At 47.2% G+C, this 16,093-nt stretch overlaps 1 protein-coding gene across 3 annotated transcripts in view; it reads right to left on the reverse strand.

Annotated features, from left to right (window-relative positions):
• Positions 1-2,467: 2,467 nt before the first annotated feature.
• The window catches only part of SRL (sarcalumenin), a 94,688-nt gene continuing 81,062 nt past the window's right edge, over positions 2,468-16,093 (reverse strand). For 2 of the 3 annotated variants that reach the window (XM_043493205.1, XM_038419419.2), the window contains 3 exons: positions 10,945-11,061; positions 8,274-8,507; positions 2,475-6,999 (listed from right to left, as the gene is read on the reverse strand). In XM_043493205.1, the coding sequence (XP_043349140.1) occupies positions 6,188-6,999; positions 8,274-8,507; positions 10,945-11,061 (1,163 nt within the window). In that variant the 3' untranslated portion in view covers positions 2,475-6,187. Of the gene's footprint in view, positions 7,000-8,273; positions 8,508-10,944; positions 11,062-16,093 lie in introns of all 3 variants that reach the window. The other variant, XM_038419416.1, reaches the window with a different exon arrangement.

Below are 16,093 nucleotides of genomic sequence, written 5' to 3' on the forward strand. Positions count from 1 at the left end.
AGCGGTCTATCCCTCTGGCCAGGCAAAGCAGGGAGCAGACTTGGCCTAAGCCTCCTGACTAAGGCAGCCCATAAACACAATCTGGGCCCACAGTCTCTTGGCTGAGGCAAGCCACAAAGCACGGTGCTTCTGGCCTAGTGGTGATAGGCCGTCCCCCCAGGGGTGGGGTTGGTGGCAGGGGGGTAGGGTCCCAGCCCAAGGCTCTAACAGTGGCAGATGATTTCACCACTGGGTCAGTGGGGATCCCTCCAAAACACGCTGACTTGGGCTCTGGTAACAAAACCGGACTAAAGTCTGCTTTCCAAGGGCTACTTTCTACCACAGTCTAGGTTGAGGGTTCCGAAATCCAAGAGTCCTCCATCTTCTTGGGGTACACTGCAGACAGAAGTCCCAGCAGCTCCTCTCCAGGGTTGCTCTCCTCTGGGGGCAGGATGCTGCAGAGTTCTGCAGCAATGGAGACATCTGGCTCCCGCTCAACTGAGTTGCAGGGCCCTCTCTTTATACTTCCTGCCCCGCCCCCGTACTCCTGGCATGGGAGGCTGGACTGGCCCAGCTCCACCCACCAGGAGAGTGTAATGGTCCCTTGGGCTCAGGCTCGGAGGGAGGTCACTCTGCTTCACTACAGTACATATGTGGGCAGCTAGCCTGTACCGCCACTCACTTCTGCCTATGCAACCGTGACTACAACTACTATTTTTAGCACCCTAGTTCAATGTGAGCTAGTGTGAATATGTCTACACAAGCTGGGAATCACACCCCTTGTGCCTAGTGTAGATGTAGCTGGAGTAGATTAGGAAGAATCCATGTAAAATTGGGATAAGCAAGAGGACAACTTGGCAGCTAAATCTTTAGAGCAATGTAGGACCAGCTAGGCTGGATCAGACCTGAGGGCCATCCACACCAGGATCCTCTCTCCTACCACGGCCAGCATCAGAAGGTGCAAGAGCCCCACAGTAGTAGATGTGAGATAATCTGTGACCTACCCCAGCTGTGTCTCAACCTGGTCTCTGCTAGTTAGCAATTGGCCTAAAGCCTGCTCTGTGAGGTTTAATACCCCTTCCAGAATTTGTCGTCAATAATTACAATAACTGGATATTCATAGTCTCCATATAAATACCTAGTCCCGTTTACAATCTTGTTAAATTCTTGGTCTGAGTGACTTCCTGCGGCAGCAAGTGCTACAGTGTAATCACGTGTGTGCAAAGTGTTTCCTTTTCTGGAGTTTGAATTTTCCACCTTTTAATCTCCTGACTGTCCCCTTGCTCTTGTGTTAGAGGACAGGGAGAACAGAAGTCCTCATTGCCCTTGTCTAGCCCATTCATTGTTTCATAGATTTTTATGATGATTTGTCCCTTTTCTAAGGTAATAATCCCAGCCTTTCCAATATCTCTTCATGAGAGTTTTTCCAGGACCGTGGTCATTCTCGTCCCCTGCTCTGAACCCCTTTAGTTCTGCCCTGTCGTGTGAGAGATGGGGTGACCAGTGCTGCATGAAGCCACATCACTGATTGAAGGCATTCTCCATGTTATTTTCCATCCCATTCCTTCTGCATCCTGATATGGTTAGCTGCTTTGATCGCAGCTGCACACTGAGCAGAAGTTTCATTGAACTGCCTCCAGTTGTGCCCATGGCCCTTCCTCTGAAGACTCTACAGCTCCCAGCAGTGTCCAGAGCAAACCTTAACTGGGAAAATGTGGGTTGAATGTGTCCTTAAAGAATGCCTCTTATTCCTAACCGATGGGCCTGTACTGGAGTGGTACCAGGTGAGCCATGTCCTGTATGAGCCACTTTTTCTTTGAGGCCCCAAAAGGGAGAGGAGGCCTGGCAGTGGGTTCTTGGGTGAGGGAAAGCGAGAAGATGGTGGGGGAGCTCTCCTCTGGTGAGCGTGGAGCACTGTGCAGGCTGGATTGTGGTTAGGTGAGGTGCCCCTTTTAGCACTTCCTGAAACGGTTGCAGGAGAGGTGAGGCAGTAGAAGCTGAGTTTGGAGGAGTGCCTCGCCCCCAAAGCTAAGATGATCCACTATGCCATGCATGGGGAGCTATGAAGAGAGCTCTCCACTTCTCTATGGCTCACTGGGAGGGCGTGGGTCCCAAAACGTCCTTCTTTTGTAATATGGGATCATGGTATGGGAAAGGTTGAAAGCTGGGCATTCTGATGCTTCCCTATTCCACCATCCTCTCCCCATCCAGTTTGGGCACTGCTCTATACTTTCTGTTAGCAGCATGAACGTCAACCAGAGCCACCTGCGTGCATCTGAGGGCAACATTTCATTTCCCTTTGGAACTCAGAGGCGCAATCAGGGATTCTGTTCTTTCCTCCCCGGGTTTTGTATAAGCATCACTCTGCATGGGACCCAATCCTGCTCCCTTTGAAGCCAATTACAAAACTCACATTTACTTCAACAGCAGCAAGTCCATGGTTCCAGGATCTCTGTGGACAGGCAAACAAAGCAAATGTAGCTGTGGAATGTGTTTGAAAAATACTGATTTTATTAAACAGGTTGATGTACAGGACCAACAATTTTATCCAAATGCACATTATCATGAACACCTAATTGGGAATATATTACAGCATGTAATTCCTTATAATGTGTCTGTCCAGATTCCTGTTAAAAGAGAAGCACACAACAGTGGGTTTAGGGATGTTGGGTTTTTTTAGCAAAATTAAAAAAAGTCTTCAGGCTCCCTGTTTTCATTCCTGATGCATTTCCTGTAACTCAGAGACACATCAATTATGTCACGCTTTATATTTTGTTTCTAATCAAGTTAATTTTGTTTCATAGAACAGAGACAGACAGATTGATGGTAGGAGCCTGCTTTGTAATCAGACTGTGCCAGGTGAAGTGGGCTTTGAACTACAGTCCTCCTTAGACTAACAATCATTTGCTGTGGCCATGCAAGTCATTTCAAGTGTCAAGGGGCTTGGGAAGAAAGGCCATCAGAAATGTGTCGGATTCCCAACAAGGGTTGTGGCAGCCAACCAGAACTAAGAGTGGACCCAGCTAGATGTGCAGTTAACAAACAAATGCACAAAAATAACTCTTCAACTTCTTAGGTACATTGTTTCTTAAGGGTCACCTTATATCAGGCCACAGGGGGGTTAAAGTTGGAGCGCCAGGAGTGCTTTTAAGAAGAGAATCCTAGTGTAAATTTTCAGATGGGAAGGTGGTTACGATCAGTGCATGAGCCTCTATGCTGGGCTTTTGAGCCAGTACTATGCTTGTGTCAGTCACATGTGAAAAGGTGGACTCATCCAATTACAGGAAATTTTCTTGAGTATATGCACAGATCTTCATTGTCAATGAATGCTTACCCAACAGGACGTCAACCAACAGGCCCAGTACCTGTAGACAACCATGCTTTACATCCTCCATCCTCCTCAATGCTGCCAGCATTCCTCCGTCTATATCGTGTTGGTAAGATCAGCCACACCGCAATCCTCATCTACACCAACACCCAAAAGGAGAGCAGTAGCTTTATGACCGGCAGGATGCTAGTGAGCTAGAGGAACTAAGGAAGGAAGGACCTGGGTATAGTGAAAAGAGGATGGCAAGAAATGGAGGAAAGACAAGGCAGGAGAAAGACTGAAGAAAAAGGGGAAGAGAACATGAACAGGAGAAAGACAAAAAGAAGATGACAGCACAGCAAAGAGAAACAAAGGCAAAGAACAAGCAGGAAGAATAAGACGGAGAATTAGAAAAGTTTAACAGACTTATTTGCTTATGGTGACCATAAAACATAATGTGACGGCAGAAGCAGTGGCAAAATTAGCACAGTTTTGACAGTGTTTCTTTTTCATTCACTCCTAAGAAAACCATGCAAACTAGGCCAGCGACAGGAGCAGCCGGTAAGCTTAATGGAGGACAATGAGAAATGAGAAAGAGTGGGTGACCAAGACAAAGAAGGATGAGGAGGACGACGAATGGGGAAACGTAAAAGGAAGCGAGGAAAGGAAGAATAGAAGTGAATGGAGGAAGCAGCTCCAAGGCAGTCTGAGACCTCACAATGTATTGACTCACCAGCATGTCACTTCTCTTTGTGCTATTTTGGATGCCAGTTTCTCTGACGCCTCTTTTTGCCTTCATTAGCTGCCCCTGTTCCTTTTGGTGCTGTGCACAAAATCCCTCAGCATGTAACCTGCCCTCTTGCAGTACTCATCAATGTACTTGTTTCTTCTCCAGCATCCGGCCTTTGGGGATGCATTACCCATCAGATGTGTCCTCCAGGGTGACACATTTGGATCAAGTCAAGCACCCATAAAACAATGTCCACTAGAACGCACCTGGATTGCTTTAAAAGACTGTTTCTTTTAAACTCAAGGTTTCAGCAGCAAGGAAGCTGCATTCCAGATCAGTGCTAGATACGTTTAGTTCTCCTGTAGCAACAGCTCCATCTCTATTCTCACATGTGGATCAGAGATGTGCTGCCTTTCAGACCCCATGCCACGCTCCCAACAGGCTCTGGTCAGCACCTTCCGCTTTCACATCTGCTCAAGTTTCTTCTTTAAAAAGCCAACATATGGCTCTTTTATTTCCTATTGTCTTTCTATCTTTGCCTTGCTTTGCTTGGCATTTCATTGTATTCTTGACCCCGAGCAGATAAAACCCATAGGCATGTTACAGTGAGTACTTCCACTAAGAAGGTTCTCTGAAGACCAGCCTCAGCTCTGGTCCATTTGACAGGGAGAATAATGAGGAAAGGCTATTTACCAGGTCTCGTACACCATTCAGGGCAACATCCACCTTCTTCTTCAGTTAGTGCTTAGCTCAACCACCAGCCATGCTGGGTCATTGCAACCAAACAATACCTGCTTGGTGAAGAGGGCTCCCATACTTCCCCTGTGCTTTAGTTGCCATCTACAATGAACTATGACCACAGAGAGGCTAGAACTGGTTCTGATGGCATCATTTCCTGCAACTCACAATTTTGGGTTTTGGTGTGTTGGGGCAGGTGAACAACATGGCAACACCAACAAATAAATATGACTGCTTGGCTCAGCCCAAATAAGATAGGGCCCAGACACCTTCGACTGCCTAAGCTACAGCAAAAAGTTTGGAAGAGAAAACAGGCAACAGCTGTGAAACGGAAGGTGTTCCTGTCTTCCTCCAAACCGCACAACAACGCAGGGATCTGACTTGGAGAAAACATGCAACACTGGCATAAACAAGGTCAAAATGCAAATCGATTAACCCTCTGAGCCCTACCAAGGTTTGTGCTTGACTTGCCAACAACAGCATGACGCTAACGGCAAATGCATACACTAAGCTCCCTGCCTCTTCTCAGGCACAGGGACAGAGTGATGCTTTCGAAGGCTTTCTTCTGAACTTTCTTGAGTTACAGCCACTGTCTTTCAAATGTAACTCAAGTGCCATTGCTCTTTCAACTCCAGTCCATTTCTCCTTCTGAGCCAGACTTCCAAATCCCACCTGGGACATGCATTTGGTGCTAACAATGCCATATGTTTCCAGAGATTGGACTGAATCCAGTCTAAAACACAGACATGGGGTCTTTCTTTCCCTACCCCTGGGGATAGGAGAGGGCTAATACCTGGGTGAATGCTAAAGATTCTGAGTTATAGCTCAACTGTCATTCAAATGGAGCTCACAAAGAACTGAACCTGATGGCCTACAAGTTTTGGAAAGAAAAAAAAAAGATTATTATTTATTTATAGGCATTTCTGTGGTCCTTATGCCTATATACAGCCACCAAAAGCTGACATTTACTCTGCTGGATCTCTCTCTCCCCAGCAGTGACCCTCTCCGGTTCTCCAGGTCAAGGCATCGGAGCCTTCCTCCAGGTTATCATTCCAGAGTCTGCGTTTCCTACTCCCTGTCTGCTTAGTGTATGCAAAGGTTGAACTTCTTGTTCCACACTCATGAACTTCAGTACCAGTGAAAAAGCAGCTAAAGCTTTAGTTCACCATTTGTTGCTTTTACTTACAGCTTAAACATTGCTTTCTATTTGAAATAACAAAGATAATATCAGGAATTCACAGTTCTTTATTCTGTTTTCTATGCCCACCCCGCTTCCCCTGCCGTTAATGTCAATGACTCAAAGTCCTCGTTGTACTGTAGCTCTTGCCAGTGTGGCACTCAAAGGGTTAATAAACCATGGCTTCTTGGACAGATAAGACATAAGCTCATTCATCAACAGGAAAACATGAATGGTTATGTTAGTACATAGCATGTTATGGTTTCCTATAGCGGTTTCTTGGGGTTTCACCACAGCCAGTTGTGTCACAGGAGAGAACACTGGGCTTCTTCCCTAAGCCAATACTCCCCAAGAGATCAGGAAGCTCATGAGTAATGGCCCTTTCGATCTTCTCCAGGTAACATCCTCCCATGTAGGAACACTGCTGAGCTAGCAGCTTGAAGCTGCTGATGGGATTGATGCCGAAGAAGTCCTTATAAGCCTCGCGGTTGGGGAGATCAAACTTGCTGACATTGGTCTTTGCCAGGATGGACTTGAAGATGTAGAATTTGTCAGGGTCTTCCACAATGTCCTTGAATACCAGCTCCCCGTCACTGAAGAAGGTCATTTTGTCCTTGTAGGTTTGCAGATAGCGGTCGACCAGGAGGGCGTGGATGCGAACCCGGATGGCATGTTGGCGGATGAAGGCAATCTTATTCTCCAGTCTGTTTTCAATCACCTGGTTAAGGTCTTCCAGGAGCGAGATCTCTTCTTTAAGGAACAGATCCTTGTGGGTTTCAGGGTGATATTCTGGGGGCCAGAAGGAACTGACATAGACCCTGGGAGGTTCAGTGACATTGATCAGAGGAGCCAAGCTCCAGAACAAGGCGCCATAGACTCTCATAAGTTCCTGGGTGGCGAGACTGTCTGCTTTGTTCAAGATTATTCTTATCTGAGACTCCCGGCCTTTCAGCTGACGAAACAGCATCTCCAGCTCCAGACCCACATCCAGCTTTGTAGGGTCAAAGACGACAAAGATGAGGTCGGCTCTGTCGATGAACCACTGGCACACGTCATTGAATGGGTAACCTTCGGGAAAGGAGAGAGAAAAATCAACCAGAAATGTCCAGCTCCCCACATCTAACACAGGACCGATCCATTCAGTCACCAGCATAGATACGACATAGGTCTACCATGTCTCAGACCCCTTCAGACTTAGACCTCACGCAGTGGGAAATCTGGTTTCTCAGCTACTAAAACCGTCGCAGAACACCTTGACACCAATATCCACAATCAGTCTATATTCAGTTGGCACTGGTGCCTTAGCTGGCATTCTCTGATAAAATCCTGGCCCCAGTAAAGTCAATGGGAGTTTTGCCATTGGGACAGGATTTCCCCCTGAATTTAAAGGTAGATATTGAGAGAACAGAGGTGGGGATGCCATGTAATTAATGCACTGATGAGCATATAGGTAAACAACAGATTTTAGTAGACAGACAATTCAAACATTTTATTAATATGGTGGTACTGCCTTCCACCTCTGGGCTCACTCTGATGTGCATTCTGCTGCCTCCTAGTGGTTGGGGGTGTTTTGCTTCTTCTGGAATTAAATTCCTTCCAAGTCACTTCCAAACTTTCCTTTTCTCTGTAGCCTGCTGTTGATTATCTGTGCTCTGATTGTTTTCTAAGGGCATGCTTTGGCCACTCCAATGCTGCCTAATGTAACTAGTCTATGGGGTGACAAACGCCAGCAGTGCTACCCCAGTTGTGAGATACATTATCCTGGAAGTTATGGTGTTCCAGCATTCCATCGTGTCCTGCCTCTAGCACAGAGGTTTTGGCAGGGGCCTGGATCAAAGGTTTAAGAACATGATAGAAAATAATTGGCAAAGTGCAGCCCCCTAGGCTAAATACAGTCCAAAGGCCACAAACACCCCCATCTTGCTTAAGTCTCTGAACATTGCCCCTCCATATTAAAGAGGAAGTATGCTCTATCTGCTCTATTTTATGAATATTGGGTGTGTCCCTGAGGCCCGTGTCAGGTGGCCATAACAAACACAGGTGGGCAAAATTTTGATGCTTCTGCAATATAAAATAAACACCCTGCAACATCTCCTCACTGGCCCTTTGTTGTGTGACCTAATGAAGATAGCACTCAACTGGGCCTCAGGAGACCTTGGTTCTCTTCCTGGATCAGCCACTGTCACTCTTTTTCTCTCACCTGTAAAACAGGGAAAATGCTACAGCACTTTGAGATCTACTGTTGAACAGCATTGTAGAAGAGCAAGGGACTGTTATTATCTCACATTTATATTGCTCCTTCTTTTCTGGTCTCTCTTACAATGAACAAAGCAGGTTACTACCTCGTTCCTGTTGCTTGCGGTTTTCAATGATGCCCGGTGTGTCTACAAAGGTGACCCGCTCTAAAAGCTTATGAGGCACCTCTATCCCAATCAGCTTCTCCAGGAAGTTCTGCCCAAACTTTTCGAGGGGAGAGAAGGAGCGTGCGCTGTCAGCAGCCATCACAATGCCCTCGATGGTCTTCAGCTTTGGGCCGTGCATGATGACCGTGAACTCAGAGGTGGTGGGTTCAGCCCCTGTCCAGTAACAAGAGAAGCAGAGAAGGTGAGCTGTAAAATCTAAGCTCTCCTGCTGGAAATGAGTCAGACTCTGTGTCTGAGACTATCTGGGGAGGATACTGCTTACTCATGAATATACAGAGGGTGATCCAAAGCAACAGATATGGTCAGAGAGCATCTTGCAATATCATGTACCTCATGCCTTGTAGAATGTCTTGAGGAAATGTAGGGCAAGTCTTAGGACAAAATTAAGTCAACCTAACTTAGTTTGATGTGTTTCAGAGTAGCAGCCGTGTTAGTCTGTATTCGCAAAAAGAAAAGGAGTACTTGTGGCACCTTAGAGACTAACACATTTATTTGAGCTTAAGCTTTCGTGAGCTACAGCTCACTTCACCGGATGCATTCGGTGGAAAATACAGTGTGGAGATTTATATACACACACAGAGAACATGAAACAATGGGTTTTATCATACGCACTGTAAGGAGAGTTATCACTTAAGATGAGCCATCACCAGCGGGGGGGGGGGGGGAAGGAGGAAAACCTTTCATGGTGACAAGCAAGGTGGGCCATTTCCAGCAGTTAACAAGAACGAAGAAGATAGGAACCTATCCTTGCAACAAAGCCCGTTGCCAACTCTGTCCACATATCTATTCAGGGGACACCATCATACAGCCTAATCACATCAGCCACATTATCAGAGGCTTGTTCACCTGCGCATCTACCAATGTGATATATGCCATCATGTGCCAGCAATGCCCCTCTGCCATGTACATTGGTCAAACTGGACAGTCTACGTAAAAGAATAAATGGACACAAATCAGACATCAAGAATTATAACATTCAAAAACCAGTCGGAGAACACTTCAATCTCTCCGATCACTTGATTACAGACCTGAGAGTGGCTATCCTTCAACAAAAAAAACTTCAAAAACAGACTCCAGCGAGAGACTGCTGAATTGGAATTAATTTGCAAACTGGATACAATTAACTTAAGCTTGAATAGAAACTGGGAGTGGATGAGTCATTATACAAAGTAAATGTATTTCCCCATGTTATTTCTCCCCCCCACCCCACCCCACCCCCACACTGTTCCTCAGATGTTCTTGTTAACTGCTGGAAATGGCCCACCTTGCTTGTCACCATGAAAGGTTTTCCTCCCCGCCCCCCGCTGGTGATGGCTCATCTTAAGTGATCACTCTCCTTACAGTGTGTATAATAAAACCCATTGTTTCATGTTCTCTGTGTGTGTATATCAATCTCCCCACTATATTTTCCACCAAATGCATCCGATGAAGTGAGCTGTATCTCACGAAAGCTTATGCTCAAATAAATTTGTTAGTCTCTAAGGTGCCACAAGTACTCCTTTTCTTTTTAGTTTGATGTACAGCCACCACAGTAATTAAATTGCTTTGCATGTCCACACTGCACTCCTTGTGTCAGCGGTATGCATCCTCACCAGGATTGTCAGTGTGGGGCATCGTGGGACTGCTTCCGAAAGACAGCAAGTGTCAATGTAAGTGACATAGTGTCTACACTGACACTGCATTGATCTAACTACATCAAGCTACGGGCTACGCCTCTCGCGGATGTGGAGTTATTAAATTGGTGTAGTGGGTGGATTACACCAGTGGCAGCTACATTTTAGTGTAGATGCTTATAGAGTTAGGTTGACATAAGGCAGCCTATGTCAACCTAAACTCTGTAGTGTAGACCAGGTTGTAGCTATTCCATGGATACACGAGTCCAGTTTTTTCCTGCAGTGGTTAATCTACACTGAAATATCACAAGTGTGAAAAGCATTATAAAGGACCAACTCCTGCTCTGCTTTCTAGTGCCTTAATTCTTCCTATGCCCAGAGCTCAGTACAGGTTTTAATTCAGCAGTGCTACGCTCAGCGGTGTTCAGGGATAAAAGGGAGTGGGAGCTGAGAAGAGGAGATGGGAAATGTCATGCCTGTTGTTAAAGTAAATTAATTGGCTCCATGCATGGAGGGGAAGGATAGAAGAAAATGGCAAGTTCCCCTTGTTAGAGGATTGTTACTCTGCTGGCCTGGAAGGTGACCTGCAGTGCAATGCCCTATCGGGATGGAAGATCTCAGTCCTGAGCCTCTGGACTGCAGGAAGTAGGAATGCTGCTTTGGCAGATGCACAGCTTGATCCTGGGGGGGTGAAGAGGAATCTCATCTGTCTTTCTCTGCACCAACTCCTCTCACTCTTACAGGAGCAGGGTTGCAAGGATTCAAGCCCTCCCTGACCGGAGTGATGGCTGTCACCTAACAGCCTGGGAGGTTGCAATGAATAAAAAGAGGTTCAAAGAGCAGCTGGGGACAATGTTTACCAGCCAAGCTCTGGCTGGAATTGACTTGAGAAGTGAATGTACGAGTGACAGTGCCTGCTTGTACCCTTTGCACAGCACATTAAGCAGAAACAATGGGCAAGCCAGAGCACACATTACCTGTGTACAGCTGGTAGGGCGTGTCGTCCAGCCCTAGGAGGTAGTTTATCATGGTGGATTTGCCAACGCTCCACGGTCCCAAGAACAGCACCATTGGCTTGGACGTAATCTCCCCATCTGCAGAGAGGGGAAATAACAAAAGGAAGTGAACAAGCACTAGAATTTGAGCTCCCCGCTGTAACTAATGTCCCAGCTGAAGAGTGAACAAGAACTGCCCTGTCCCACACCCTTAGCTAAATGTTCTGAGCTCAGGGAAATGTTCCAACGTTCCTTCAGCCGTTTGCAAGAGCAGGGCATAGCGACAGAATCACGCGGGGCCAGGGTCACAGATATGCGGGTGCACACATGCTACTTATGCTGCTAGGGTTGTGCTTAGTCTTCAGAACTCCGGGTACTGAATATGTGGCACAAAACAGTCCGGTCTGTGACTGACCCAGGTGCCCAATGTTAGCTAAGTCTGTGTTGGTGCTAGACAGGCAGGAAACTCCCTCAGTCGGATCATTCATCTGTGAGATGGAAGAAATGATACGAACTTGATTGCTGCCCTCCTGACTATACCCAGAGTGGAACGAGCCTCACCCTTTGGCTGCCTGATTATGTACGGCCCTATGGCTGGACCTCTGTCCACATGGTGCAGTGGGCCACCCCACCAAATGTGCATTTCTTGTGGCGCACAATAGGGTTAAAGTCCTGATCCAACTTCCACCAAAGTCAACGGAAAGACGCCCATTGACTACAGTAGGAACTGGGGCAGACCTCACTGAACAGTGGTTCTGTAGGAGCTTCACACCTGGATGACCACACATGTCCCAGTGGATATTATGCTTTAGAATTCTATTAAGTGGAGATGGACAAATTCGGGGTAATTCCAGGATCTCCTAATACCTCATCTCCAAAGCACCACACAGCCGTAAGTATTTAACCGATTCCACCCTTCCTGGTCATCTTGGATTATTACATAAAAGTCCCTTCAGACTGACCCTACCCAAATTATGCAAGGTCTTGAAAGGAATGTTTTTCTACTCCATTTTGAAGACGTATTTGCTGAGTGAATTTTGAGTTAGTTTTTGCAGGCATCTTTTTATAGCCGGTAGTGTGTCCCCAAAAATGTGCATGCCCCCACAAAAACATGCCCTCACGCACTCCAAGCAGGCCATTGTGATTACAATTATTTCTTTTGTGAAAGCAAATTGGCAATTTGTGTGGATGCAGGCAAGTTTTTGCACGTGGAACAGATGTGTGTGCATTTTTGCCCCTTTTACAGCTTCTTTTAGAACACAAATCAATTGGAGATTTTGCCATGATCCCCATGATATACATTGGCAAGCCGAGAAGTGCAAGGCCAGGTTCAGAGACTGGGCAGACTGGCAAAATGGGGCTGGCAGCAGGGGAATATTACACGCCCCAGCTGGTAGGGACCAGTAGGAAACTCATCGAGGGCCTGATCTTGCACCATTACAATTAATGGGAGTTTTGCTGTGGACTTCCATGGGATCAGGGTATAAGGGCCTGATCCTGAAGCCCCTTAGTCAAGTGAGGAATACTTCAAGTGAGGCTACTCATGTAACTAGTCCTACTGAAGTCAATGGCAAAGATTACTGAGGTGAGGTTCTGCAGGATCAAACCTGGAGCCATCTGCTGAGAAGCATGGACAACTGATATCACCAAGGGGCCACAGGGAATTGTTGTGTTCAGCACATCTCAGGATTCAGGCCTGATCCACCTGGCACTTAGAAAGAGACAAGCAACCCTCCCAGCTGCAGAGGATGCTGCGCAAAGAGCCCATGAAGAGACACATGGAGAGTCTGGGCCTCAGGACAACCACTGTGAGGGGAAAAAAAAAAATGTGTGGGAGACATCTCCGCACAAGCGATCAGGTACACTTCCAGCGTAACCCACTTAGTGCAGTGCTCTGTCACCCTCCAGTGGTGGCTGGGCCACAGACACACAAAGATTGATGAGCCTGCTACAGCCTGGTTCCTCATTGCTGTGTCTTGACTGCCAGAAGCTGGGACTGAACAACAGGAGATGGGTCATTTGATGATTGCCCTGTGCTGTTCATTCCCTCTCAAGCATCTGGCACCGCCACGGTCAGAAAACGGGAGACTGGGCTAGATGGACCATTGGCCTGGCCCAATATGGCTGTTTTTGTGTTAGCTCGGGCAGTAAAGGCTCATGTTTTGAGAGCTACTCATCCCAGGTTCAGTCCTGGCTCCTGCTGAGCTGCTCAGGGGTGCAGTGTAACACTAACATTTAAAGAACTGTTTCCATGTTCTAAAACTGAAATCATTGCATACAATGGAAAAGGGAGGGAATATGCTGAAAACAGCCACGTATTTTATTGCATTTACTCTGAATAATTATTTATTATACCTATTGCTTTACACTGAGTAACTTCAATCCTATATCATACACTGTATAATAAATGTCATTTTAGAAATAAAGTAAAATGTATAAAATACAGGCTATATGTTCATCTACAAATAATGTATTATCCATATATAAAGCAAAACATATCACCAGCAATATGGGTTATACGTTTGCACTTGGGTCTCAAAATGCTTTACATATAAGAATTAATCTCTGCAATCTCTCAGCTCTGATTTAGGGCACCACTTACACATCTGCTTAAAATCAATGGGGTTTAAAGCTGGGCAGGAAGTGATTTTCCCATTCTAGGAAGATATGAGATTTTTAAAAAAAAAAAAAAAAAAAAAAAAGTTTGGATCAACAAACATTTTGCTTTAATTTCAACTATTTTTTAATTTTAAAAGTTGGGGGTTTTTTTGTTTTTTTTTTTAACTATAATAAGCTCAAATTTTGAAACTAAAATTTGTTTCAAACCAGGAAACCAGAATTGTTGGTTTAAAAAAAAAAAGTCAAAATGGGACATTTTGACAATTTCAAAACTTGCTTTTCAACATTTCTTAGAGTCGAGAATTTTGGCCAAACTTATCCTTTCCTGTTTTGATTTTGATCAATCAAAATTTTCAACAAGAAAACAGTTACCAAGAAATTCCTGATCAGCGCTAGTGGGATTTAAGCAGGTGCTGCAGTACTTTCCTGGGTAGGACCCTTGTGAGGTAGGGAAGTATTCTTCTAATGTTATAGATGAGGAAACTGAGGCACACAGAGCGTATGAGAATGGTACAAGGTTACCCAGAGACTCTGAAGCAGATTCAGGAAGACAATCCAGATCAACCAGCTCCCAACCCCTGGCCTTACCCCCACTGTGAGCGGAGAATTCCTCTGGCTTCAGTCTGTACAAGCTAGCTGAATATTGTATAAATTGGTGCCAATTGGATAATATTTCAAACATTCTTTGCATGGGGAAATGGTGTTTGTTTGACAGCAATGGGGCGGGGGGAGGTCTGGGAGGGCTTTGTGTGTGCTGCCAAGAGCCACAGGGATTTCTGCCATGGTGGGAGAGGCAGCTTTACATCATACCCCCGTCAGGAGTCACGTTTTGTCTCTGGGCACCACCCCTGAATTGCCTCAGAGAGACTTTCCCCCTGATATTTCCTCTTTTGACCCCAACCCCCTTTCCAGCTGCTCACGCCTTTCTGAACTCTAGAGGTGAAATCATGCCCCATTGAACTCAATGGGAGCTTTGCCATTGACTTCAGTGGGGCCAGGATTTCACCCTATGTGGCCTTCACCTCCTTTTGCACAACCTGTGAATTCGTCATTGGTGCAACTTCAGGCACTTAGCCATGGAGCTCAGATTCCTAGCTCCCCACATGCAGCATTCACCAAGGACCGTGATGTTGAGTCTAGCGGTGTTCCTTGAAGTCAGTTGGAGGGGATGCTGGTGAGGGAAATGAGGAACTCCTTTCTCTCCCTCCAGCCCTGAGGCTGAGCTCTCTGCCTGCACAGTGGTCCCAGCTCAGGGAGTGAGAGGTCAGAAATGGCATGTTGTCACCAATCATCAGGGGCAAGTTGTCAGTCTTCAGCATTGTCCCTGGGCTTCCTTCTCTGACCTCAAACCCTCACTTCTCCCTGCATGGGAGTTCAGACAAGAGCTTTAATTTGGAGTGGAGCTTTTCTCTCCTGTGGTTGTCAACGAGGAAAGAAAACAGCTCTGGTGACAGAGAACATAAGAACGGCCATACAGAGTCAGACCAAAGATCCATCGAGCCCAGTATCCTGTCTGCCGACAGTGGCCAATGCCAAGTGCCCCAGAGGGAATGAACAGAACAGATACTCCTCAAGTGATCCACTCCCAGCTTCTGGCAAACAGGCTAGGGCAGTGGTCACCAATCTGGATCGATCCTGGAGCCTCTGCCAGTTGATTGCAATCTCCAGGCCGCTAAAAGTCCAACGACACAGCAGATCTCAGGCAGGCTGCCTGCCTGCCCTGGCCCCATGCCACTCCCGGAAGCGACTGGCTGCTGGCACATCTCTGCAGCCCCTGGGGGAGGGAGGGGAGGTGTCTCTGCGTGATGTCCCTGCCCCCAGCACCATCTCTGCAGCTCCCATTGGCCAGGAACCGGCCCATGGGAGCTGTGGGGGCAGCGTTTGTGGGTGAGGGCAGCAGATGGAGAGCTGGTGGCCCCACTCTCCTGAGGGGACGCAGAAACATGCCTGCAGCCAGCTGCTTCCGGGAGCAGCGTGGGGCCAGGACAGGCAGGCAGCCTGCCTGAGCCCCGCTGTGCCGTTGACCGGGAGCCACCCATGGTAAGTGCCGCCCAGATGGAGCCTCCACTTCGCCCGCCCTCCCTCCCTCCCACACCCCAACCCCCTGTCCCAGTCCAGAGCCACCTCCTGCACCCAAACCCCTCATCTCCTCCTGCAACCCTGTCCCTGCACCAGTCCAGAGCCACCTCCTGAACCAAACTTCCTCCCAGAGCCCTCACCCCGTCCTCCAGTACTGGGTTTACAATGGCACCAGTGGCGCCATGGAGCCAGGCCCATGCTCAGAAGGGGCCCCAGCCTGCTCTGCTTGCACTGCGCCTTGAGATTTTGCCAGCCCACTGGCTCCCCCCACCCATTCCTTGCTCCTCTCAGCCCCATGGGGAGGGGCCCCGGGGAAGGGACAGGGTAGATCCTGGGTTGATCTTAAATTCAAAAAGTGATCTTGTGTGTAAAAAAAAGGTTGGAGACCACTGGGCTAGGGACACCATCCCTGCCCATCCTGGCTAATAGCCAT

Source organism: Dermochelys coriacea, chromosome 10 (assembly GCF_009764565.3).
Source record: "Dermochelys coriacea isolate rDerCor1 chromosome 10, rDerCor1.pri.v4, whole genome shotgun sequence".
In the NCBI taxonomy this organism is placed as follows: Eukaryota; Metazoa; Chordata; order Testudines; family Dermochelyidae; genus Dermochelys; species Dermochelys coriacea.